Genomic DNA, 26,268 nt, shown 5'->3' on the forward strand with positions numbered 1-26,268 from the left:
GAACTTTAAATTTTTAATATCAAAGAATTACACACAGGACTGAGTTATTCTACATTTACAATGCCTTATAGCAGAGAGATTTTTCCCTTAAAAAAAAAAAAAGCCACCAAACCACAGTTGTACTTAAAAAGACTTCCACCTAAAATAGCAACCTATTACAGACCATACTAAAAACACAGTATTTCATGTAACAGTTGCAAAATATTGCCACTTTTTTATATAAAAGTTGAACATTTTAAAATGAACAAAATACTTTGTTATGGGAGACTTCAAACAATTTTAAAAAATAGTTACCTTTAATGCACCAGAACCATCATCAAAATATAGAGAAAGGACAGTAATGGGTTTTATCAAAGTGTCTACCCCTCTTTTTTTTTTTTTTTTTTTTTTGGCAGTAATCAATACTTATGCATGTTAGCTTGTTAAAGAAGAGGCCCATGATGACATGACCTAGATACTCCTGATCTTATAAACAAGGTCAAAGATTACCACAATCATAAGGATATAGATCATGGAAATTGATCTTGAATTGCTTTTGTTACTTTTATGCAGATATCCACGAATGGATTCCCCATCCCCACACCAAGAAGGAAAAAAAGCTGATTTGCAACTATATTCTCACAGTTCATGTCTGCTTTACGTGAACATTCTACCTTAAAAGGGGGGGGGGAGGGGAAGAGAAAAAAGGGGAGGGGTAATTCATTCCCTGTCTACATAATAATGAATTTTATACCTGATCAAACACATTATGAAGAAGTTATTGACTTGTTCTGAAGCATTATGTTTTGGTTATTGGAACAAGTGACCTGTTTGAAAAATTCTGTTCCCAACATGTTTCTCACCAGGATTGTTCACTACAGTGTATCAGGTTTTTTTACACTTTGTCTTTTGTTTCTGAGACACGATTCATCTTTAAAAATAAAATGCAAATTAAAAGTAAAATCATTTTATCTTCAATGTACACTACAATATAAGCCAAGCTATACCACTATCACTACTACTGCTGTGTTCAGAATAAGGACAGCCTTGGAAAACGATACTACTGTAAAAAAAAAAAAAAAAGTAGCAATGGTCAGGAAGAATTTCTTAAAAAAACCAGACTCCAACGAGAGACTGCTGAATTGGAATTAATTTGCAAACTGGATACAATTAACTTAGGCTTGAATAAAGACTGGGAGTGGATGGGTCATTACACAAAGTAAAACTATTTCCCCATGTTTATTCTGCTCCCCCACTGGCCCCGTTCCTCAGAGGTACTTGTGAACTGCTAGAAATGGTCCACCTTGATTATCCTACAAAAGGTTCCCCCCCACCCACTCTCCTGCTGGTAATAGCTCACCTTACCTGATCACTCTCCTTACAGTATGTATAGTAACACCCATTGTTTCATGTTCTCTGTGTATATAAATCTCCCCACTGTATTTTCCACTGAACGCATCTGATGAAGTGAGCTGTAGCTCATGAAAGCTTATGCTCAAATAAATTTGTTAGTCTCTAAGCTGCCACAAGTACTCCTTTTCTTTTTGCGAATACAGACTAACACGGCTGCTACTCTGAAACCATTCAAAGATACGATATCCTGGAATAACCAGTGACCCAGTAAATACAAGGGAAAAAAAATCAAGTTTTTTGAAAGGTATATGCAATATGTAAACAGAACATAGATGCAGTAATTTTTGCAGAACTACACAGGAGTCTAAGATTTAAAGAAAATTTCACAAAAACCCTTTTAGATAGAAGAGCACAAACGAAGATCCCATTTTTCTTCCACTGCTTTTTTTTTTGGGGGGGGGGGGACAACTTTTAAATATTTGGCACTGATCAGAACGTGACATTTTAAAGAGAGACCCACTTCTTCCTTCAGCTTTAAGTGGTGAGCTTAGTCAGTGCTACCACATTAAAGCAGCCCTATTGTAAAAACTCTCTCTCAATGCTTATAGAATATGTTCTAGTTATGCAAGTACAAATACATGTGTTTATTGATATGAAGGTACCATGGCCAAGAAGCTCTGATCTGTGCAGTCAAGATGGTTCATGTTTTTCTCTCAATCCAAACCATTTTATTCGGAAATAGGGCTCTCTCATGTTGAAGATCATCTCTTCCTGCTTATAGAATGAAGTACCACTCCATGGTGATTTACTTGACTCACATGCAAATTCACTATACCCATAAGGGCATAAGAATCAAAACCCAGCACATAAACAAAAAAACACTATACTATTTAATAATTTAGCACTTTTATGTAAGTTTTCCTACATAAACTATTTTTCCCTTCAGGCAACGACTGAGCTGGCCCAGCAGGTAAAACTGCATTGATGAACTCTTAGGTCAACATTTTAAAGAGTGTAGTGATTTGGGGTACCCAACTTAAACACCTTTAAAGTGGCTCCAGTTGAGCACCCAAAATCACTAGGTACTTTTGAAAATATTGGCTTTAATAATCAATCAACTAGAGTGATCAGCCAACGTATAAATAGGCACAATCATGAGAGACTTAAAAAGAACATTAATATATGCCCCAAATTCAGTCTCAACATTTAAATAATGTTGTGAGTTCCAGACTGATTGGATTTAAAAACAAAACAGAACTTAACCACCAATATTTTTATGCCACTGTTTAATTGCAATCCTCTCCACACTCATTGCAGAAGAGGAAAGTCAGTAAAGAATGCAAAGTTAGAATGTCAGTCTCAGAACTGTGCTGACAGCATTGATGTCAATTTATCTCTGATGGTATGAACATAAACTTTGGAAAGGCGTAGAGGGGTAAAAACTCCAGTGCTTGTCAACTTGAAAGGTACAAACTAAACAGTATTTTTGTGCACTGGAGCATAAGTATGGTGGTGATTTAAAAAAATTTTTTTTTTGCAGAGGAGAGGCAGGAAGTGCAGTACTTGACAGTGTCCTTTTAGAAAATGGCATTCAATGGGCTGAATATTGTTGTGTAATCTTAATTAGTACTCATCTTTTTACCTGACACATATATAGAGCATCTCAGTATGAACGTTCCCAGAGTATTTATCTCATCTTGCTTTGTACATATAAACACAACAGTTAAACATATACACTTGGTCCTACTATAGGAACTGAATTTTAAAGATCTGTAAGTCTAGGACTTCTATTGTGCTTCTTTGGACAAGTCCTTATTTAAACAATGATACATTTAAATTCTATGCATGCTAGTACTATTCAATTGCTAACAGAAGTCTTTGGTGCACTCAGATGAGAATCAGTTAGGTTGAAAATCTTCTACACATGACCAAACTCTGAGCTCTGGCCCCTATCCTGCAAAGCACTCAAACACCTCACAGAAAGTGATTAGCATTTTACAAGATAACTCTTAATGGCCTTTGTAGCAGTAGGATGCTGACATTTTTTCAGAGACTATAATGCTCCTACCAAATGCAGAAGTTTAATAACTCACCATGGCAAATGAACTTCCAGTTTCATAATTTAGAAATTGATACAAAAAATTTACAATAATAAAAGTGAAAAAACCAGGTTTTTATGGGAAGTAGGGAAAGTTCAGTCTAAAATGTAATCCCTAATGAGACATAATTGAGAAACAAGTATGATTCTATGTATTTCCTTTGGCACAAGATTGACTGAGCCTACAACAAGGAAAGGATTATTTCAGGAATGAGGTTAGAAATAGAGCCCTGCGCGGATACAAAGTCTGTATGTGCATCTGATCCGCAATCCATAAAAATGATCTGCAGATGTCCATGGATTTGCAGGGCTCTATTTAGAAGAGAAGTTGAGGGATTTAATAATTTAAATTATTCTAGATAGTGGATTTGATTTGGTTCCACATTAGAAAAACAAACAGTAAAAGAATAGTTAAAGGCATTACATGTTCTAATCTTCCTTCCTCTTCCTAATTATTTGTCATTTACATATGATGTATATCACATAAAGTGAAAAAACAAATGGACTTCCTTTCACTTTTTCCAGAAGCCATCTGAAGTTTTATAATTGTTGATTTCATTAATCTTTTAATAAATTTAAGCAAATTACTTTTCTGAAAAGAGCTTTTTAAATTACTTTACATATCAGTATTGTAGAAATGGGCATACCAGTGAGGGCTTCAGCTTGGTTTGATTCTGTGCTCATAAACAAGGATGAAGTATTCCAATCTTTTATTACTGCCTGAGGGTTACAGTATATTACCACCACATCTCTCAACCTTTCAAGGCCCAAATGTTGGAAATGTTCTAGAAGACTGAACCCAGGTTAAGAGAGCACAAGTATTTTTTATATTCTCAGATTCATAATTCCATTATTCAGATATGAATTACAGTAAAAAAAGGTAACCAGGTTTGTCTGGGATTAAGTTACATTTTATTTTAAGGTGAGGGATCATTAAGAGGTTTAGTTTCATGTTTTTTTCCGATCGTGACCCTAATGAATTCGACATAACCCTTAAACCTTCAAGTATATTTTCCATTATCCACAGAAAGGTTTATTTGGAAAGTGAGATGCAGACAGGTGAACAATTATTTTTATTAATGGCCAGGTATGGGATTAAAGTTTGCTGCAGCTAGTATTCTTAAAAGATATTTGAGAAGCTATTTTCAAAAGACCTGCTATAAGATTTTTAAAAGCCTTTAAAACCACAAGAAACACTATAAATATACATTAAAATGTGTCAATGTTCATATATGTAAACAAATCTATTTTTTCCTTGCACTTAACAAAACTGTTCAGAAGACTAGAAGTCCAAATGAACTACAAAACTTAATAGCCATATTAGCCTTCTGGTGGCTAATGGCTTAGGTGGAATGTTAGGGGTCCAATCATGAATGTTCATTATTTGACATATTCTGTACAGTTGGAGCTGCATCAAGCCCTAATAAAGTTCCAAGATAAGATTGGTCTCTAGGATCCAACATTTGCTCAGGTCTGACAGGATGTACTATATTTGCAGGCTGGGGAGTCAGAGTATATTTTTCCAGAAATGCCAAATCCGTTCGTTGATAATCTGGCTGCTGTGCCTGTGGGGGAAGAATACCATGAGACTGGGGTGAGAGAGTAGTGTTATGTTGTACTAGATCAGCTTGAGGTTCCCGCATCTGAACTGGTACCAGTGTTACTGGCACACATACTTCTGCTGGTACATTCTGTAGCATAGGTTTGACTTCGGTTTCATAAACTTCAGGCTGATCCATGTATGGTTTAGACTCAATTTGGAAAACTTTGTCATCAGGGGTGTACTGTACTGGCAAAGAGATTACTTTTTCTTCAGAAGTGGTTACTGTTTCTTCTGCAGCCTTTGTTCCATGCACATGGTCAATATGGTATTTCAACTTGTCTTTTCGTTTAAATGTTGCATTGCAATGCTGGCAGTTAAAAGGTCGAGCATCTGAATGAATAACCATGTGTTTTGTTAATGTCTTCTTAATTCTAAAGGATTGGCTACAAATTTGACATTTGTATGGTTTCTCACCTGTAGAAGAAAAGGAGTCAGCATTAATAGATAAAATGTGAAGTCAAGTATCACTGTGTAGAAATCATATGGTTGGGGATGGGGGGGCTATATTATATAATAAATACGGTTCTCAAGTAGCTGTACTGGAAAAATATGTTTGGCATGTGAGAAAACAAATTCAGTAAGTGAAAACAGAAAAGTTATTTTGACGCGATATCGGTATAACATTCTTGTCAAATCCAACTTGTTCGGATTTCTGCCAAGTGCACATGTAGGGGACCAGTCAATAAACCTAACAAAGAGAAACAACATTCACGTTATTGTACTATTGTTAAAGAAGCTCAAATTTGCATTTTTTTTAGATCCTTCTAGTGAACAATTACTTTCTTGCAGAAAAAGCAGAGCTGAGTATTAAGACACTTTCCCTTGGATAGTTGGGTTCCAAATCCTGATTTAGGATATAAACTGAAATTAAGTATTCCCTAGATCTCCAGACTGAGTAGAAGGTATGAGTAAATTTGGTAAGAAAACACAATGCACATCAGTAGAACACATGCAAATCCAGAAGCTCCTTTGCCTAGGGAAGTCTAAAAAGAACTAACTACTACATTCAGAGGGCAGTATTCACACTCAGAAAGGGATGGCATACAACAAGCAGTAGGGAGCTCAGTTCATGCTCTATCTTGCTACTGCTGCCCTAAAGGGTCATAAAGCCTGAAGAGTTGGAAGAATTCTGGTCAATCCTGTGGTAATTTATCATCTCCCATCACACCAAGTTGGCAGTAACAGTGATAGATAAAGTTTTACCTGAATGTGTCCTAAAATGCATTTCCAAACTTGATTTCCCTTTAAAAACTTTCTTGCAGACTTCACACTGATGAAATGTTGCTTTATATCTGCAAAGAAGAAAACATGTTTATATTAGAAGATCAGGTTTTTCCAAAAAGTCTCAAATATGTACACAGCCTTTAAATATTCCACAAATTGCAGAAGTGTCACATATTTCTGTATTTCTCCCTCTATATTTATACTACAACACAACACATCTGGAGAGGACAGGCAATTCCTTTAGGCATCCACTTGTCAGAGGGCCATCTAGATTTTCTATATTTAATCTTGTTCTCTTCAAAATGCGTAGTCTAGTACTTTGTGTTCAGACAGCAAATCCCTTTAAAACTTCCCATCTGAAACTGAAATGTGCCCTGGAGAGGATACTTCAGATCAACATCCAAAGTTGGTCTTCAGTTTGGCAGCAAGTAACGCTAAAACAAAAGCTTAAGACTGGCTTATGTTCCTTTCCTCCCAAGAGGAAACAAGTGACAGTGAAACATGTTGACTGAGGCAGTGGATTTAAGTACTGATAAAATAAAAGCTAAACAACCCTGTAATTGATTTTATGCATTTCTGTTAGCCAAGATTTACAGTAAATTATTCAAAATATGAACAAATATTAAAAACAATGCCTTTATCCTGAAACCTAGTTCTGGTTTTCCATCTTAAAGTATAAGGACTTTGGGAGAGCTCAGACTACTGGACTGATTTTTTGCAATTCAGTCATTTGCCCAGTTTGTAGATGATAATTAGATTAAGTTATTGTAGAAAACAACAGGCTACCAGCAAAATTACAGATTGACAGAAGAACTGAATTTGATCCCTTTTAAAGCTTAAGGTTATTCAGCCTAACTATGGTATGAAAAAGGTCTTGTTTGGATTGCCAAGATGGCTATGATTTCCACATGGCTATTTCAAAAACAGATCTTGGCATGGGCTTTAGGTCATCTAAGCACTTTGGCATAATGGAATTAGGGAGAAAGGCAAAACTCACATTTCACATATCAGAATAATTTATCAAAAATTTGTGCAACTTCATTTACAATATGGAAATGTTTAAACTTTTAAACTTTAAAAAAAATACCTACTTTTGCCACACTTTTTCTCCTAAATGAACACTTTTGTAATGGACAGTTAGGTGATCTCTGCGGCCAAAACACTTTCCACACTCCTCACACTGATGTGCTTTTTCACCTTTAAAAGGAGACCAATAACAAATATAAATTAAGTTGTAAGAAGAACTCAAGTTTCAGAAAAAGTACAGCCATATTTAGTACAAAGCCTCCAAACAACAAAAGCTCTTCCATATCTCAAAAGGATTTTCTATTACCCAAAGCAATGACTTCATGACCTTGGGCTGATCCAAGCAGACATGTAGTTTTTACCCATCTCTTCTGTGACGTTGCCTCCCATAATGCTTTATAGAAATATGTTTATGAATGTAAATATGACATAACTGAAATATGCTTTATGCTAGATATGTCATGCAACATCTCTCTGCAAAGGTTATGACCTACTGGATATATTCATCCTATTTACGTGCATGTATCATTTTTGTTTTCAAAGTTATGAATATTGGCTATGTACTTGTTTGATTTTAAGTAGCCTCAGTGAAGCAGTTGGTCAACTTCTTGAGAATAGACTATTCTCAGTAAGTGCCCAATCAAGAAAAAGAGTACTTGTGGCACCTTAGAGATTAACAAATTTATTGGAGCATAAGCTTTCGTGAGCTACAGCTCACTTCATCGGATGCATTTGGTGGAAAAAAACAGACTAACACGGCTGCTACTCTGAAACCTGCCCAATCAAGAAACACTTGAGCTAACTATGAACTTTGAGAGACACCAATCCACATCTGAGCTTTCCTGGGAATGTACCTCAACCTGTAAAGTTCTGAGTTATGAATGGTCATATGACTTGTCCATGTGACTCCAAAACTCCATCTTGCAGCTGGATTCTGCATAAGAGAGGAAGGGGTTTCCACCCACAAGAGAAAGTCTATACAAAAGTCCTGGGAGATCCCTCCATTTTGTCTTTAGCTAGCTCTAGAGAGAGCCTCTCCACCCCCAAAGGGTACCTGAAACAAACTGGAACAAAGGACAGTAACCACAAGGGCATGAGTGATTGCTGGACCCAAACTAGAAGGAGGCTAGTCTGTAAGAGAAGCTTATTGGAACATCTCGGAGGGTGAGATTTCATCTGTAATCACTTTCTTACTATATTAGGCTTAGACTTGTGTGTTTTATTTTATTTTGCTTGGTAATTCACTTTGTTCTGTCTGTTATTACTTGGAACCACTTAAATCCTACTTTTCGTATTTAATAAAATCACTTTTTACTTATTAACCCAGAGTATGTATTAATACCGGGGGGGTGGGAGGGGAAACAGCTGTGCATCTCTCTCAGTGTTATAGAGGGTGGACAATGTATGAGTTTACCCTGTATAAACTTTATACAGGGTAAAAGATTTATTTGGGGTTTGGACCCCATTGGGAGCTGGGTATCTGAGTGCTGGAGACAGGAACACTTCTTAAGCTGTTTTCAGTTAAGCCTGCGTCTGTGTTTGTAGCAGGCTGGCATGTCTAGCACAACCAGGCAGGGCACTGAAATCGGCAAGCTGCCAGGGAAATGTGCTCAGAGGTAGTCTCAGCACATCAGATGGCAGTCCCAAAGGGGTTTCTGTGATCCAACCCATCACATCTTCATTTTTGGTTCCTCATTCCCTGGTCTCTTCTTCCTCCTACATGGTAGCTAATCTTCACAGCTGGAGGACATTACCCCATACTGCCACAGAGAGAAGAGGAGGGAGAGGCAAGAGAATGACTGAAAGTTCACCCTCTTTCATGAGACTTGAAATTTCACCTTTAACAATCCAAGCTCCAAGAGCCTTGAAAAAGCCTAAATTTTGGAGTAAATGTAGGACTCCTGTCTCTTGCACTGCCAGTTCAGCAATCAGTTTTAAAAACTTAGTGCTACATCCAAATGTTAATCTTTTTTCAAGTTACCTTTTATGTTGTTTAAAAGTATGGATGTTTCTTTTGAGTCATCTTGAGATCTTTCACAAAGTGGCAGAATATTTCTTCTCATGTAAGTAGAGGGAGTTTGGACAGTCAAAGTAAGTAACTTTCTAGAGGAAAAAAGGCAAATAGAGTAGAAAAGGGGATTTTTTTTTTTTTTGGTATCCGAGTTTTCAAAGATTTCTTTGTTTTATAGCGGGTGTTAGGGTTTCAAACACTAAATAAGCCGTTTTATTCAAACAAGGGCTCGCAAAGTTTAGTCCTTGATCACTTTCATATCTTCACACTTTTTTGGAAAGTAATTTCCACCCTCTGGGGAATCTTATATTCCCTTAGGAGTCTGTTCTGGAAGAAGAAAAATCTCCAATGGTTCCAATCTTTCTTTTCCTCTACAGATCTAATCCATTTGCCTCAAGATGCAAAATAGCTAGGGGAAAGGGGACTGGTTAAAAACACTTCTATTCTTCCACCTGTTTTGCTATGCTCAGAGTGGATTCTCCCCATATGTAGGATTTCCTAACTACCAATCTACAATGGGGAACTTTAGAAACCCAAACAGTTCAAGTGTCATTTTCCCATATTTGTACTCTATATTAAAGAGATCAGGATGCAAACTTAGACAGAGATTGTGTGAATAACAGCTTTGTTTGTGTTATGGTGTTAATATTTCAAACAGCTGCTATTAGAAAAGAAATCTTAATTCAAAAATATCCTCTTTTAATCACATTTGCTTTTTTAAATAAATAAATGTTACACCTTTTGACTGTCCCTCAGCTCTCTGTATTAACAGAGAGGAAACATTCTACTCTTAATCTTTAAGTGTTTGAAGAGATAAATAAACCCTTGCGTAGGACACTGAAAGTGATATAAGTAACATTTGCAATAGGCTTAAATACCACTTCTATTAAAACCTTTAAAAAAGTATAAAGCATCCAAAATTAATTTTTTGCTCACTCTTATTTACTTTGATCAAACTTCCAAAGATATAGCCTACCTGAGTGTATTTTTTTGTGTTTTGTTAGATGGTCATGCCGAATAAACGTTTTCCCACATTCTTCACATTCATACCTCTTGTCATTATGGTGAACTCGTAGATGAAGTCTATATTAATACACAGAGAAATTTATGTCACTGTTCAAGTTTAACACGTTTATAGTTATTAATGTGATTATAAAAATAGCATTTTCCTCAACAGATCTGCATGCAGAACTAGTACAGCTGTAGGATATGAAGCTGGATTCCTTTCTGGCTCACTCAACTAAATAACTTCCAGTTACAGAATCATTTACTGTTCTTAAATGAGCCAGAAAGACGACAGCTCTACTTTCAAATCCCAAATTAAATTTGCAGAGCTTGTAATATCTTTTTCTTCTTTACTTGTAAAGCTATGCAAACTTGATACAGAAGTCACTGAGAACTCAGGATGTCTTTTTAATTACTTTTTAGAATACAGCTTCACCTTAGCGAACATGGAAACTGCAGTACATTACTTGCCATGGTTTTCCCCCCCGCAAACAGCACTTACTCAAAGTTTGCAGAAGGTCTGGAAGACGTCAACTTCAATATTATTTGTATTACAGTTGAGAAAAAAGAATGCAAATATTTTGTTTCTTGAAGTTCATCATTGAAACTGATATATTTAGTATGTGAAAGGGATTCTGTCATGTACTTGAAGACCCAAATTTAGATAATTAAAAATAAAAAAAGGATTTTACACACCAATATCAATCTAAATTCCCCAAATTTCTTTAAGTAAAAAAACAATTTTGAAAAACATTGTTTCCTCATATTGGAAACCCAAATCAAACATCATCAACATAATTCTTCAAGGTGTGTGGGCAAAAGGGGGAGGGAGAGAGATCTATCTATATCACCATCCAGAATGTGGTAGCTTAATCTCTTTAAACAGAATCAGAATCTGCTTCATTACCTGTAAGAACTTCCATGACGAAAACTCTGCCCACAAATACTACAAAGATGAGGCTTCTCCCCACTATGAATTCTCAAATGTTCTTTCAAAGTTGTTCTGGGTTTAAAAAAAAAAAAGCAGCAATGTTTTAGGAACTCAGTGTTACTACTACTTTAAAGTGTAGACAGAATAAATGTTTTCTGATCTTGATACATCACTTTAGGTAAACAGAAGATTAAATACTCAAGTATTTGTATTAAATTATATAGAATACGAACAAATAAAGTTCCTGAATTTCATTCATCACATCTAATCTTCTCTCCACAGGTTTCTTCTGGAAACAAGATACTCTTAAAGGAACACATATCAAAGCACATAAGGAATGCATGTTTATACAAAAAAAATGTGGTTTTTACTAATATTTTCTATATTGTCCCCACTGTTATTCACAATTTGTGTCTTAATGAGGGCTTATCCCTCCCCAGTACAACTTCTTTTTCAGCCTGATCCTAAGATAGTCGTTCACTGCATGCATCCAAAAATTCTGGATTTGTGTATGTATATCACTGAAGTCACTGGAACCTCTCTTTGCTTATGTGAAGACAAGAAAATTCCATGCAAAAAAGTTACTGCAAATCTACAGTTTAAAGTCAAAAGAGAAAAAACAAAATTATAGTCCTCACTGCAAGCCTAATTCAGCATAGTGCGTATGTTCACATATGCACTAATGTGAAAGTATGCAGCCCTGCCAATTTCCTTTTTTCTTTTTCTAATTCTCTTCCTGTGACTGTGATGCCACTCAGTCAACAAAGGAAACTGACTGACTATACAACTGAAACAGTGAAATTTACTATTCACAAAGTGCTGTCAAATATATACACTGTCTGAAAGAAAAAAATTTCTAGTTTCTTTTAATTAGTAATTCTAGATGTTACCAGTAATAGGTAGAATGTTTTCAGTTAGAAGTACTGTGATTTTTAAGTTTGCTATTGAAACCAGTAACTCCAAATATATTTACTTCTGTGCACATATACAACTACACTAAAATCTATAAACCTAAGCTAATGCAAAAAGTTGTTTTATTTACCAACAGCTTGTGTTACAAGCTAAAAATGAGTTACAGGGAATTGAAAATTTTGCTGGGCTTTTGTGCCTTATATACAAATATAACAACAAGCCAGTACATGTTTTATTTAAATGTGTATGTGCCCTTCAGTTCTATAATTTTAAGCAGCACTGATGGTCCACTTTTTGTGTTCTGCTTGACTGCTTTATCTGCTTAAAAAAAAAAAAAAAAAACTAACAGAACTAGTCCCACTTGGGCCAAATCCTCTTCAACAGTACTCAGTGGGAGCGGTCAGCGATTTGGAATGAGTCCATAGGGAACATATACAAGTTCAGAAATTTTCAATGTATGATATCTTAAGATGTGTGGAACATCTCAGCCCCAATGACTAAAAGCAGAGATGATTTATGTCAAACCAAGAAAATAATAAAAATTACCTTCTCCAAAAGGAAAAAGTGTACCTTTTTCCATGAGATTCAAATATAAACTAGTATCAGGTTTAATGTAAGATGTTTCAACCACAGTTTAAAAAAAAAAAGACAGCCTGGTTTAGCTCAGATGCTTTGCACAGCTATGTGAAAGGTTGTTTCATTAAAAAAAAATCCCTCATACCAGGTTTCTCATACAATCAGTTAAGCCTTAACCCCTGAAGAACAAAAATCCTACTTTTGTACGGATTTATACAATTTCTATAGGAGCCAACCACTGGCCCAGCTATATTAAAATGCTTGTGTTATGCATCAAAAGTCAAACATCTGCCATTCCAGGAACTATATGCATGGTAAAGATACATAACCATAACAATAATGGCAGAAGCTATTACCCAGATTTTAGAACTTCAAATTGCACATGGCTAGAAATCAGTAAATTTTAGGAAATGAAGAGGGGGAAAAAAAGATGAGTTTTTCCAATCAATTTTCTAAAACCTTTCATGATTTTTTTTTGAAGGGGGGCAGGAATAGCAGAGGATAATATATATATATTTTTAGAAGTTCAGAACTTCTCCAAGTTTCCTCCAGCCACTCCTATAAATTGTTACTCTTTTTCCCCATTATCATTATCACACTCAGCAATGCACCTGTCACAGAAAAATCTCAATCCCTCTTCAGTTATGTAGCCAATGAAAGATATTCTTGCAAAATGCAGCAAATTCCAATACGGCCAACAAACTTCCCCAGTAGGTCTTCTATATTTAGTGTTCTGTGGTCAATCACCTCTGCTCTCCACTCTCATATTTAAAATAATACCATAAATGCATATATTGTTTGTGGTAGAGATACTGCTTCTTTGATACACTGTTTTATTAACCCTCTGAAATTAACTGATTTTATAACTTCAAGCTATTTACTTTCTATATTAAAATCTCATGTTATGCCAAGCCTTGATTGAGATATTCCTTCTTACCTTTCTCTGACTGATTTTCCACATATAAAACACACCCATTTTCTCTTCCCCCCATGAGTACATTCTATATGGCGTTTTAGATTTCTAGTGTCATTGAACTGACGACCACAAATATCACATGGGAAAGGGCCTGAAAGAAAATAACCAGAACTGCTATTAGTTGTGAGTAATTACATTAAGTCACAAACAGATGTATATTTTGGGTCACTGACGCATACCTTAATCAATCTACAAGAATAAAAAGGCTAGTTTAATTAATTATTATTCTAACATGCCTCACATTTTTTCAATATGTAAAATTTAAACATTTGAATATTTTTTGCCATTTGTGAGTCAACAATTAAATTTCAGTTTGATAATCTAATGCTCTGAACTCTTTTACAACTACCATAAAAACAACCATTTAGTACTAATAGTATACAACCATGACATGAACCCACCTGGATTCTTCTAAAACTATTTTAGTTGACAAGAAGGGGTGAATATCAACAAAGGGAAAATTAGTTTTTGTAGTGCTAACGAGCCAGTTCAATCAAAGTGGATGTTAGAGAGCTTATTCCTTCACTCTCCCACTTCCCTGGTCCTTCTTGCATGAGCAGAGAGCAACAATACCCGAAGTCCGAAGGTGCAAACAATTTGATGTTTATTGGGGTGAACTTCCAGCAAACTTAAATCCAAGTTCCTTTTTCCTTATTTTCGAATCCCAACTTACTTCCTGTTTGCCCCAATTTATATAATAATATTCTTAGCTATACCTTAACCAATCATTCTACTGAAATTTAACTAACTAATCCTAACATATTGTAACATGATTAGCTAACCAATTATATCCCACCACATTAACTAGTTTACACCTAGCAAAATTAATTATACAGCAGACAAACAATCACAGAACCAGACAGAGACCATGCCAATAAACAATAGCAAAGTGGGAACTATAATGACAAAACAATACAGAAGTGAGGATTTCACAACTACATCTATAAAGACATAAGGGTTTCCCAGGTGTGTCTATTGATAAGTGAGTTCTTACCAGACAGAAAACTATCAACCTAAATTTCCTTTTACATTTTCTAGGCTCTTCCCTTTCTCTGGAGGTGATAGATCGGATCACCTTCCTAACAGCCCCATATTGACTAGTTTGGAATGTGAGGATGTGACCGTTCGCTTCCCAGCTTATGGCTGCCTATGTTGCTTAGCCAAAGGCATTGGCCTAAGAACAGGGCCTCAGACTGCCACAGTGAGAGAAGGCCCTTACACAGATAGTTTCTTGTATACCTCTTACTAGCTAAATGATAAACATATATCTACATTTTTAGAGTATAGACCTTTACAGACAGAACTGAATATCTATATCCTAATAGTGGATATTGATAGTCACCCCTTCTTGTCAACTGTTGAGAATAGACCACATCCACCCTAACTGAATTGGCCTCGTAGTACTGACTCCCACTTGGTAAGGCAACTCCCATCTTTTCATGTGCTGTATAAATATACCTGCTTACTGTATTTTGCACTCCATGCATCTGATTAAGTGGGTTATATTCCATGAAAGCTTATGCACAAATAAATTTGTTAGTCTCCGAGCTGCCACAAGGACCCCTCGTTTTTACTGATACAGACTAACACAGCTACCACTCTGAAACCTCATATCTCAGTTGCTATGGTATCGGAAACTTAGTACAAGAGACTGAACAGTTCATAATAATTTGAATATGTTTACAAGTTTATATTAATCTTATATCTTTGGATTTTGTTTTATTAAAGTTTCCAGACTCATGGAATATTTCTCCCTCCTAGAATTATCTATTATTTGTATAACAGTGCTGCCTATCATTAAGTGAACTGGCAATACACGTACTTTGTAGGTGATTAACATACCTACACCTTTAATCATAACCAGAATTTCCCAGTCAGCTAGTCCAACATTGGATTTTGTACATGGTACAGTTATTTGGATGCATATGTTTAAAAAATATCATTGCAGTTTAATGAAAAAATCAAAAATTAGTATCAAGCTATTTTTTTTTTAAAGCTTTCAAAAGCTTTTAAGAAATCTAATAAAATAAAATATTTAACAGGAGCAAAGGAAAAAAATATCAAACTCTACACCCATTGGAGGAAGACTGTTTTACTTCAAATCTATTGTTTGCATGGCAGAAGGAGGTTTTTATACCAAGATGGAATTTTTCTTGATGCTTCAATCTTGCAAACCGGGATTTAAAGTGCTCTTCACAATAGGTACACTTGAAAGGTTTATCCTGAGTGTGAAGAATCATGTGTTCTTCCAAATGGGGTCTTCGAGCAAAAGATTTCTTACAAATCTAAAATGACAAAATACTTGGTCAAACATTAGCTAGAGACAAACTCAGGAATTTTCTTTAAAGTTTCTATTGCCTCTTTAAAAAAAACAAATAATTTAAATCTAAGGGAAAGAGACCCCAGTAGTTGTGAAAATTCGAACGTTCAGCTTGTTTATACTTAGGCTTTGCAGAATTAGATTTTTTTTTTATAATGTTGATGCATAATATAGGTTTATTTTGAAGTATTATTTAGATTTTTATCATTTTAAATTTTCACAGTTGCACAAATTATGGGTTTTAAGCATTTAGATTTGTATCAACTTATTTTCACAACTGTGGGAAATTATGGATGGATGTCCGACAATTATTTCATGACAGTAGATGGTGAGACCCAAAAAGTTAAAGTTTTATAAACCATTAAAACACACTGTCAATCTCACATGTCAAAATGTGCTAAGTAAATATCCTTAAATCAACAGTTTTAAATATTTGCTAGTCCATTTGTAACAAGCCTAATTCAGGAGTCAAAATCATTGGATTGTGCCAATGAAGTCTTACTTTGCCTGTCCGTAAATTTCAGTTATCAAAAGAAATATTTTTTTCCTCCATTTGTGTGCATATGGTGAAGTCACCATTTACTGATCAAGAGTCAAATCCTTCTAAATCTAGTTATAACTGCTGCTTCTCCCATTTTTAGTATTTAGTGTCCAGGAATTTATCTAGTATGCTGCGTATACTAGCCAAAAAGTGTAAGTGCAGCAAGTCCTAATGCTCAAACACAGACTACTAGTACCGATCAATCATCATCAGACAGCCGGTATGCATTTAGTGCATCTGAGTGGAGGAACTATTTCAAACAAGGCCACAACTTCAGGGCCTTACCTCATTCTCTTGTTCAGTTATAGTGATAAAAATCCCATCCCTGCTCCCAAGTTCTTCCTAACAATATTTCCAACGTGCATCTCTACAGATAAATGAACAATACTCCAATTTTAGACTCGGTAACACAAAGGATATTTTTTTCCTCTCTAAAGGTAGGGCTTGTAAAATCCACTCACTCATTTGCCCAGGCAAGCATCAAGCTTCCCAAACAAGTGCTCTCAAAATCTAAACTCTCTCTTTTTAATTTCACTTTTAGCTATGACTATGGGATTTGTAAAGAGCTGTATGTCTCATCTGAAAGACAGAACCTGCTGTCACATAATGCCCCTTACCATAATACGCATTGTGTCACAACAGACTCAAAGGAAAAACTACTGAACAAACACTTCTGCTTCCTACAGCATCTAGGTGTCTCCCATCCAACTACTAACCAAGCCCAAACTTGCTTAGTTTTATAAGCCTTAGCAAGATAGCATGTAATGGCTCGCGATGATATGAACTTTTGGACATACAGCAGAGTTAGTATAGGTACAACAACTGTGTTGTTGACAAAAAATATTTTGATTCCTTAAAATGTTCCACCTTTTGTAAAAACATGATTTGGAAAAAAAAAAATCCGATTCCATTGACACTAGGAAAATGGGAAGGGGGGGAAAAAAAAAAAAAAAAAAAATCACACAGCCAGAACTTTCATACTAAATTCTTACTTTATTGATATCCGATTTCTTGGGGAAAACTAGAAAAGCCATCTATGGCTTTATATCTAAAGCTAGATTTGGGAGGTCTGCACAATACTTTTAGAACACTTAAAGCTTATATTGGTATCTGATTATTGTTCAATTGGTATCAGCATCCAATCAAATAAGAAAGTATGGGGGTGGGAACTTTGCCCATATTACATTACTTTTTTTGGTCTTCCTCTGAAGGAGCACCTCCAAGAACATACATTATGGGCAGCGTATGGAGTGTATGATTATGATCAAAGAAATCAAAGTGTACTGCCATTACTTCTCGTCCTGCCTTCAGCGGACATGGAGAAATTTGGTCACCATCCTCTTTATAACAGCCTTTAATATATCTGAATACTTATCTGGTCCCCCTCAGTCTTCTTTTCTCAAAACTAAATATGCCTGTTTTTTAAAAATCTTTCTTCATAGGTCAGGTTTTCTAAATCTTATTTTTGTTACTCTCTCTGGACTCTCTCTAATTTGTCTAAGTCTTTAAGTATGGTGCCCAGAATTGGACATAGCATTCCAGCTGAGGCCTCACCAATGCCAAGTACAGCAGGACAATTTCCTCCCATGTCTCACATATGACACTCCTGTTAAGACTCTCCAGAAAGATATTAGCCTTTTTAGAAACTGCATCACATTCTTGACTCTCATTCAACTTGTGATCCACTCTAAACTCTGGGTCCTTTTCAGCAGTACTATTACCTAGCCAATTATTCCGCATTTTACAGTTGTGCATTTGATTTTTCCTTCCTACACATAGTACTTTGCACTTGTATTTATTGAATTGCATCTTGGTAGATTTCAGACCAATGCTCCAGTTTCTCAAGGTCATTTTGAATTTTAATTCTTGCAACTCCTCCCAGTTTGGCATCATGTGCAAATCTTATAAGCACACTCTCTACTCCACTGCCCAAGTAATTCATGAAAATATTGAATAGTACCAGACTCAAGACTGATCCGTGCAGGACCCAACTAGATATACATTCTCCCAGTTTGACAGACAACCACTGCTAACTATTTCAAGTATAGTCTTTCAAACAATTTTGTATCCACCTTATAGTAACTTAATCTACATCACATTTCCCTAGTTTGTGTATCAGAACATCAGTTGGAAGGTGTCAAACCCTTTACTAAAAATCAAGATACATCATGTTGACAGCTTTCCTCCTATCCACTAGGCGAGTAATCATGTTAAAGAAGGTAATTAGGTTGGTTTGGCATAATTTGTTCTTGGCAATTCCATGCTGGCTATTCCTTGTGACCCTATCGTCATCTAGGTATTTGCAAACTGGGCTAAATTCCTTCCAGGATCTTTCCAGGCATAGAAGTTAAGCTGACTAGTCTATAACTTCCCAGTGTCCTCTTTGTTCCCATTTTTAAAGATAAGATATTCCACTAGTTTCTCACTATTGGCTTTATTTTTGTCTTTTTGCTAGTCATAATACTCAACTCCTATTTAATGTGAAATATATGCAAACATACCTACTTTAATGGCCACAGATATTTTGTAAAATGAAGTCTGGTACTTTCTATACAGCCACAGAGTCTTAGGCACACACTAAAATACAGTATTTAATATCAACCTGAACACCACAATATTTAACGTACACAGCTTATTTAGACTTCAAGGTGAATGACGCAATGAAAATAAAATACTCTTTAAATCATTAAACCAAGTAATTTCTGTATAAACTAATTATAAAAAATCCCAGTAGAAAAAACGTCAAGTTTGATTTTTTGGTAGACTCAAAGTAATGCTTACATCACATTTCCAGCCTTCGCTCTTTGTCTTTTTAATGGAAAGAAATTCTTGTATGTTCTCTGGATGAAACCTAGGAGGAAAGATCAGTGAAAATGAGTAATGTTAGCTATAAATTTCTTAACCCCTATGTTATTTATATTAATGCACGTTAGTTAGCATAGCAAACAGTATTAGCGTGCAGCTCTCTTGTCATTTCCAAGTCTACATATCTCCACATTTGACAAACATTTTTTAAAAACATAGCCTTTGTTCAAATATGCAGTATATGAAATACTTATTGCTTGACATGACAGATTCTGAAGTTATAAGAGAAGGAGTACTTGTGGCACCTTAGAGACTAACAAATTTATTAGAGCATAAGCTTTCGTGAGCTACAGCTCACTTCATCGGATGCATTTGGTGGAAAAAACAGAGGAGAGATTTATATACACACACAGAGAACATGAAACAATGGGTTTATCAGACACACTGTAAGGAGAGTGAAAGTTATATGAAGTTATATGCATTCAACCACATATGTTAAGATCAGGTCAATAGAGGTATAACTTCAAATATATTTATATCTGCCCAAAACCATACTAGGAATATAATTTACAGATGGCCCTGGACAGCTCTACTGTAGAAGTTAAACCCAGTTTACATTCTACCCTCTTCCTTTTCAAATAAATACAATCTAAATTGAAGTTCATCCAGCTTAAGCTGATGCAGGCCTCAACTTTGGCTGTACACCATGAAAGCCAGTCAAACATTACCATTCCAATCCAATCCAATGAACTGACAAAGCTCTCACCAGCAGGCTGATGACACTGGAATCCTGAAGGCATAGCATATTAAAGAAAATTGACTAAAGAAACTTGCAATACCACATGCTAGTCCATAGGCCAGATCATTTGTATTACACCGCTCTAGGGTCCTCTTTAAAAGAACAGAGCCACTAAATGAATATATCCTTGCCAGGTGAATAAAAGTACTTCACTATTAACTGAATTAAGTGCATCTCATAAATCTAAGACTCTGCACGGACATTTGATTTTCTTCATTCACCAGGAGGCTATATCATTGCCACCAAAACCAGTGCTGTCCCTGCATCAAGCCCAAACCGAACACCAAAGTGAAAGGGATCAAGGAAACAGGAGAACTTTGGATATTATCAGATTTGCCTTGCCAGAAAAAAAACAAAAACACAATCTTGCGTAAAAAAGGGTGATAATTACTGAGAGCGTCAACTTTAATCAGCTTTCTTGAGCTAGTTGAAGTTTATAGTACAAAGCTATTGTGATACTATCACTTCACAGTACCCTAATATGTTGCACGCGCACACACACACATAATTTTTTCCATTTTCAAAGTGCTGTACAAACATTGACTAACTTATACTTATATGGTAGGTGACTTACTACTGTTAATTCTTATATCCTGTTAAAAGTGTCTTTTTAAAAACAATTCTAGAAAGAAACCAGAAGTTAAATAGTGTTCCAATGTTTTGTGTTTTTATCTACAACAGCTTTGGGGCTGGAAAATACATTATGAAGAAGTGTAACAGACAATCCCACTCATACTTACCTCTTTGCATGTTTTGCTAGAGTCTTTTTGCTTGCATGCAGTTTATTACAATATGGACATTTGTGCTCCTTCTTATGAAATTCTGTTTCATTATTGTGTTTCTTTCGGTGAACTGTCAGGTTAGATTTTGTGGAATAGCGCTGATGACAAATATCACACTCGAAGGGCTTCTCACCTGTGTGCACACGGGTATGGATCTCGAGCTTCCCTAAAAAATAAAATGTTAGTTTAACATAGAATTATCATCAGCTATAGTCAGCTTAAAGGCACATACCGCTGGGCAAACAAACCAATTTACATTCTTTATCATCTTCAGTACATTCTTGTTTTTGTTAGAATCTCTACTCAGTGTTTTGAAGCCTAAAACAATATGGGGCCTTACACAGTTCTGATTCACACACACAGACCAGGGTGTATAGTACATGCACAAAATGCTTTCAGCCAACCCTTCATAAGTCTAGGCATATTCAACATACATATGAACAATTATTTTACTGAGTTTCACTGGGTAGTTTATAGGAATTATATAGATAAAACAAAAGGTTCCCAAAATACTTTAATCTTCACTATTTTTAAAATGTGTTTTATATTTACTCCACGTATGCTGTTACCACATCCTGTATACATGAGCCTACATATTCATCTCTGTAAAGCACTCTCTATCCTCGACCGAGAGATGCATTACTTTTTCTTTTTTAAATAACCCAGTTCACGAAGTACCTCTTTCAAAATAGAGAGCAGTCTGGAAACTTAAAAACAGAGCTTTGTGTCATTTATTTTGGTATAATCAAAGACTAAGAAAGATAGAGACCCTCATACTTCATCCATGATTGGGTCTCAAGGCATTATAACAATACTAAAATAAAATAAAAATAATAATCTCGCCTTCATTCCTTCTACACTGATTTTCATTCTCATTCATGACTTGGCTAAAATTGGACCCCAATCCTGCAATGTGGGTCTGCACTTGTGGAATCAACTGCAGGGCCTTGGACTGGAAGGGGGTTTATTTCTCTGTAAGAACACCTACACATTACTTTTGGGCACTCTATAAACACAAAGAAAGAAGTGAATTGTGGTTATTAAAATCGCCAATGGAAGACAGACTTATTTCTCCTTCCCTCCTCCTCCCATCCCCCCTTTTAAAACACAAAAGTTTTGTGGTTCTAAATTACAAGAGTGCAAAGAGAAAAAAAGTTTGACTTTGCGCTACCACTCAAAATATTTAATTAAAAAAAAAAACCCTAAAACTTCAGACTATTAGGCTCTGTAGTCTGGACTTTCAGTATCCAAAAAACCACCAGCAACAGTTATCAAATTCAGAGAATTTTCCACAAGTTTTTATTTTAAAAAAGAGAGAGAGATGTCTCACCTTTTTTTAATGTTGAATAGTTATTATTATATAATCTGTGACCTTGGACAACTCATTTCACCTCTGCCTCAGTATCCCCATCTGTAAAATGTGGATAATAATACTTACCAGGTTGTTGTTAGGATCAACTAATTAATGTTTGTAAAGTGCTTTGAAGATGAAGAGCACTATATAAAAGCTAGCAAGTATCTAGCTAATAATAAAGTTTTGCTACAAGAAAGGTCTGAAACCAAAATGGTTTTCTGCCTTAATGATTAAATTCAAATACTATCAGAGCAAGCTTGCCCTTTTCACTATAATATGTCTAAAAACACATAAGTCAGTTTTTCCTTTCCCATATAATGACTATAAATTCTTAGATCTCAGGATGACAAAAATTTATAGCGGTAGTGTTATAGTAGTATTAAAAAGGGCCTGATCTAGTGAGATGCTGGTCTCATAACTCGAATGACTTCAGCAATCAATTGAGGAAGCTCAGTACCTCATAATCAAAGTTCAGAAATACATTAAACTATCCCATCTGAAATGAAAAATACTCATGGAGAAGGAAAAACTCAGAGCCAAATCCATGGGGTCAACGGGACTGCTTATGTGAATAAGGCAGGCACGATTTGACCCTCAGTTTAGAAAGACAGTGGGAAAGCTTTGGGTACAGACTGAAGAGCTGTCTTGATACCCTGGGGAACATTTATCACACCTAAACCAGAACGTAACTTGTGATTAAAAGACTTTAACCTAGCTTTGTAAAAGCAGTGTTATTTTATCCCACACCTAAAATTTCAGCCAGCATGTCCCTCAACAAGTGGTATAAAATTAAATTTGACAAAATCTCAATGGATCATGTCTTGTAAGTAAAAATGCAATTAAACAAACACTATTACTAGTGATCCACACATGAAAAATTCTGCCTTCAGATCTCAACAAAATTTAAGTTTACTAATGGCAAGACCACTTAATATTGCAATCAGACCTAGTTTAAAATCTAGAAGTGAATTATTCTGTTTAACATGCCATGTCAAAATGTCTTATAAAATTAGTTACGATATTTGTACAAGCATACTAGGCTCATTTTAAAAGACAGACCTCATCTATATTGCTTATGAATTACAACTGTACATGCAAGTGTTTTCATCATCAGGGAACCACATGCTGGGGAGACCGTGTTTTTATCAAAAGAAATAACTGCTTCTGTAGCGTTTAATATAGATAGCTCCAACAGAAAAGTCAGCTACCTTAATCAGCTAAAGTTGGACAGTTTGGTGGAAAGCCAAGCCCATGTTTCAGATTTCTTACAATTTACCTTCCATTCTACTAATAAGTTACTGCACTCTCTTCGGTATACTCTTTGGTATACTAAGAGTTGAGATCACGACTGGGGGGAAGAGAAAGATTTGTCATTTGCAAGATTTATAAAATAGCACACTTATTAATTCACTTCCTAATTTTAGTGCTACAGAAATGATAATTGTCTATAAACATAAGAGTCAGAAAGAACTGTTTATTTTCCACCTGAAAGTACCACCATGTGGTAAAGAAGAAAGAGACGAACTAATTGCTCTTACCTGTTCGATCAAATGTTTTGTCACACTTGGGACACTGCAATAATTTTTTGCTTCTACTCTGAATGATGGCTGGAGTTAAACCTTCAGGAATATTTTCTACTGAATCAACTGGCTCAGGACTCACTTCAGTATCATTATGTTCTTTTTTACTTTGCTCTTCAGTATCTGAATCTTCATCTGATATTTCTTCTTCCTGACCCTCTTCATCAGCATTGCACTCACTTCCACTATCTTCACATTCATTTTTAACAGGTCTCTCTCTCTCAGAATGCACTTTATCCAAGTTGCTGTCAGACACATCGCTGCTTTCATTATCACTGTTATCAAACTTAGCTGGGCATTTACGGTTCCTTGTAGATCTTCTTGTAGAAAAATCTGCTCTCTCAACCATTTTTAACCCATGGTTTTTTCCCAGTGGAAGGGATCTGTGAGCTTTAGCCAAGTGGTTTTCTAAGGATTTCTTGTAACAGAAGTTTCGACTGCAAAAAGTGCACTGGTGACTATTTGATAGTTTTCCAGTCAATTCATTGAGAGTTTCAACTGGTACTGGGTTTTCAGTTACCACTTCAGATTGTATGGTGGAAATATTTTCATTATTGAGCAGTTTGACTGCATCTATAATGTCTAAAAATTTAGCTGCTTCCAACACTAAAGGGATTTCATTTTTATACACAAAAAACTCAGATGTGTACAAAAACTCAAGCAAATGCTGAAAAACAGAATGAGTTACATGATCCAGTGTGACAACATCCGTGCTTGGGTTTTTGCTCAAACAAGCATGAAAATAACTACTGCCAACAGCTACAACAACTTTGTGCGCACTAAATTCTTTTCCTTCTACTATGATGAGTAAGTCACAAAAAGATGGTTGTTTGTGTCTATCATCATTTAAATATTTAAGTAGATTTTTATTATACTGCAGTGAACTTAAAAGTTTTCTTTGTTCTGGTGATGGAGGAAGTTCTTGGGAACACTCAAGCTGGTCTGCAATAGCTACTTCAGCAGATTTGGTGACAATTTCTTGGTCAGAATCTACAAGAATCCCATCAGAAATATTTTTCTCATGGCCAAGACGTATCTTCTCATTCAGATTTCCAGGGAACTTTCTCCTTTTCTTCATTTCAATAGCACAGCTTTAATATCAGAAACTTCATAAGCTGCCGAAAAGCTTTATGGTGAAGCCTTAATTAAGTTCTGATTTTTTTTTAAACAGATTGATCAGAATATTTTCATAATCTGTAAAAGAATATTATTAATAATTATACTTGGGACACAACAGTATGTAATTTACTTACTAACACTATATACAATTTCTACTTACTTTTAATTGGGTTTGCATACTTTAAGCATTTACTAAATTATTCAAACCTAGTCTCTTCCCATTCTAGCCTATCACGCAACATTGCTGTACACTGATAAAAAAAAGATAATGCAACATCTGTTTATTAGGCAGCTGAAGAGTGTGCTCCTATAGTTTGTGAAATGCTCCGAGACAGATGCAAGATATCATTCTTAAACAGACTTGCTTTGCTCTTTGAAGCATCTTTTCAGAACCAGAACAAAATTAAAACCAAAACCCAGCATCAACATTAGATATTGGCCTTATTAACTGCACGTCCCACACTGATGTTGGCTGGGTGACCCTCGCTGAACTCGAAAGGGGTGCATTCACGTTGAGGCCAATCAGATATTCTGTGCCCAATACTCCATTCTCCTCTTGACATCCGGACTGGGGAGTTTTGTGCTCCTGCAGAACAGCAGCGCGATACTTCCCGTGCGGCTCGGTGAAGAGATTTCGGGTGGCAGGTCGTTTGGCCTCCAAACGTCAAATCCCCAGCCCCGCACGCCCCTGCTTCGGCTCCGGATGCGGGGAGCAACCTCGGGCGTTTGAGAGCCTTTGTCCCCCCCCCCGCCCCTCGAAACCGACTAGGGTCACTACCGCACGGTCCCCAAGGACAGGGAGGAAGTGGACCCTTCACCTCAGCCCTAGGGAGCCGAACAGCCCCTCGGCCCCATCGGAGCGACGGGAGCGCCCTTGCTCCCCGCTCTGGGGCCTGCGGAGGGTCCCCGATTCCCCCTGCTTCGGAACCCCACGGAACCGCCTCCCCGGGCCCCTCCACACAGGGCGACGTTCCAGCTAAGGGGGGGGGGGGGCGTAAATCACTCGCCCCACTGGATCCGCCCGCCAGCCGCAGAGACGCCGCTCAGCAGCGGACGCGGACGCAGACGCAGCAGCACACACCTGCCCCGCGCCGGGCGCTCCGCGGGGCTCCCCCGCCGCTGCCTGTCACTCGCTAAACTCCGCCGCTGCGCTCGCGAACAGAGCCACCGCCCCCTCCATTTCCGGGTTCCGGCGCGCCGGTGTCAGACGCAGCCTCGCTCTGAGAAGGAACACCTCGACGTCAGGGCGGTTAACTCTGCCCGTCTGCGCAGGC

General features: G+C 36.5%; 1 protein-coding gene across 2 annotated transcripts; it reads right to left on the reverse strand.

The window, feature by feature from the left end:
* Nucleotides 1-26,268, reverse strand: ZBTB41 (zinc finger and BTB domain containing 41). 2 transcript variants are annotated; one of them, XM_038413768.2, is made up of 11 exons: nt 26,076-26,268; nt 23,834-25,069; nt 20,900-21,107; nt 19,337-19,406; nt 15,832-15,979; nt 13,656-13,785; nt 11,207-11,302; nt 10,271-10,377; nt 7,349-7,454; nt 6,237-6,325; nt 1-5,447 (listed from the first exon to the last, which is right to left on the reverse strand). In XM_038413768.2, exons 2-11 carry the CDS (start codon nt 24,951-24,953, stop codon nt 4,798-4,800), a joined length of 2,724 nt encoding a protein of 907 aa, XP_038269696.1. In that variant the 5' UTR covers nt 24,954-25,069; nt 26,076-26,268; the 3' UTR covers nt 1-4,797. The 2 variants fall into 2 exon arrangements, with proteins under 2 accessions (XP_038269696.1, XP_043376158.1); XM_043520223.1 differs by having other exon boundaries at nt 23,834-25,072; nt 26,086-26,234.

Source organism: Dermochelys coriacea, chromosome 8, assembly GCF_009764565.3.
Source record: "Dermochelys coriacea isolate rDerCor1 chromosome 8, rDerCor1.pri.v4, whole genome shotgun sequence".
NCBI lineage: Eukaryota > Metazoa > Chordata > Testudines > Dermochelyidae > Dermochelys > Dermochelys coriacea.

Excerpts from the sequence above, each read along its gene's own strand:
- ZBTB41 (XM_038413768.2), bottom strand. The coding sequence starts at position 24,953 with ATGAAGAAAAGGAGAAAGTTCCCTGGAAATCTGAATGAGAAGATACGT. Across the intron at positions 19,407-20,899 it reads CTAGCAAAACATGCAAAGAG|GTTTCATCCAGAGAACATAC; the intron begins GTAAGTATGAGT and ends CTTTCCTCCTAG. Across the intron at positions 15,980-19,336 it reads GCGAAGGCTGGAAATGTGAT|ATTTGTAAGAAATCTTTTGC; the intron begins GTAAGCATTACT and ends TTGTCATTTTAG.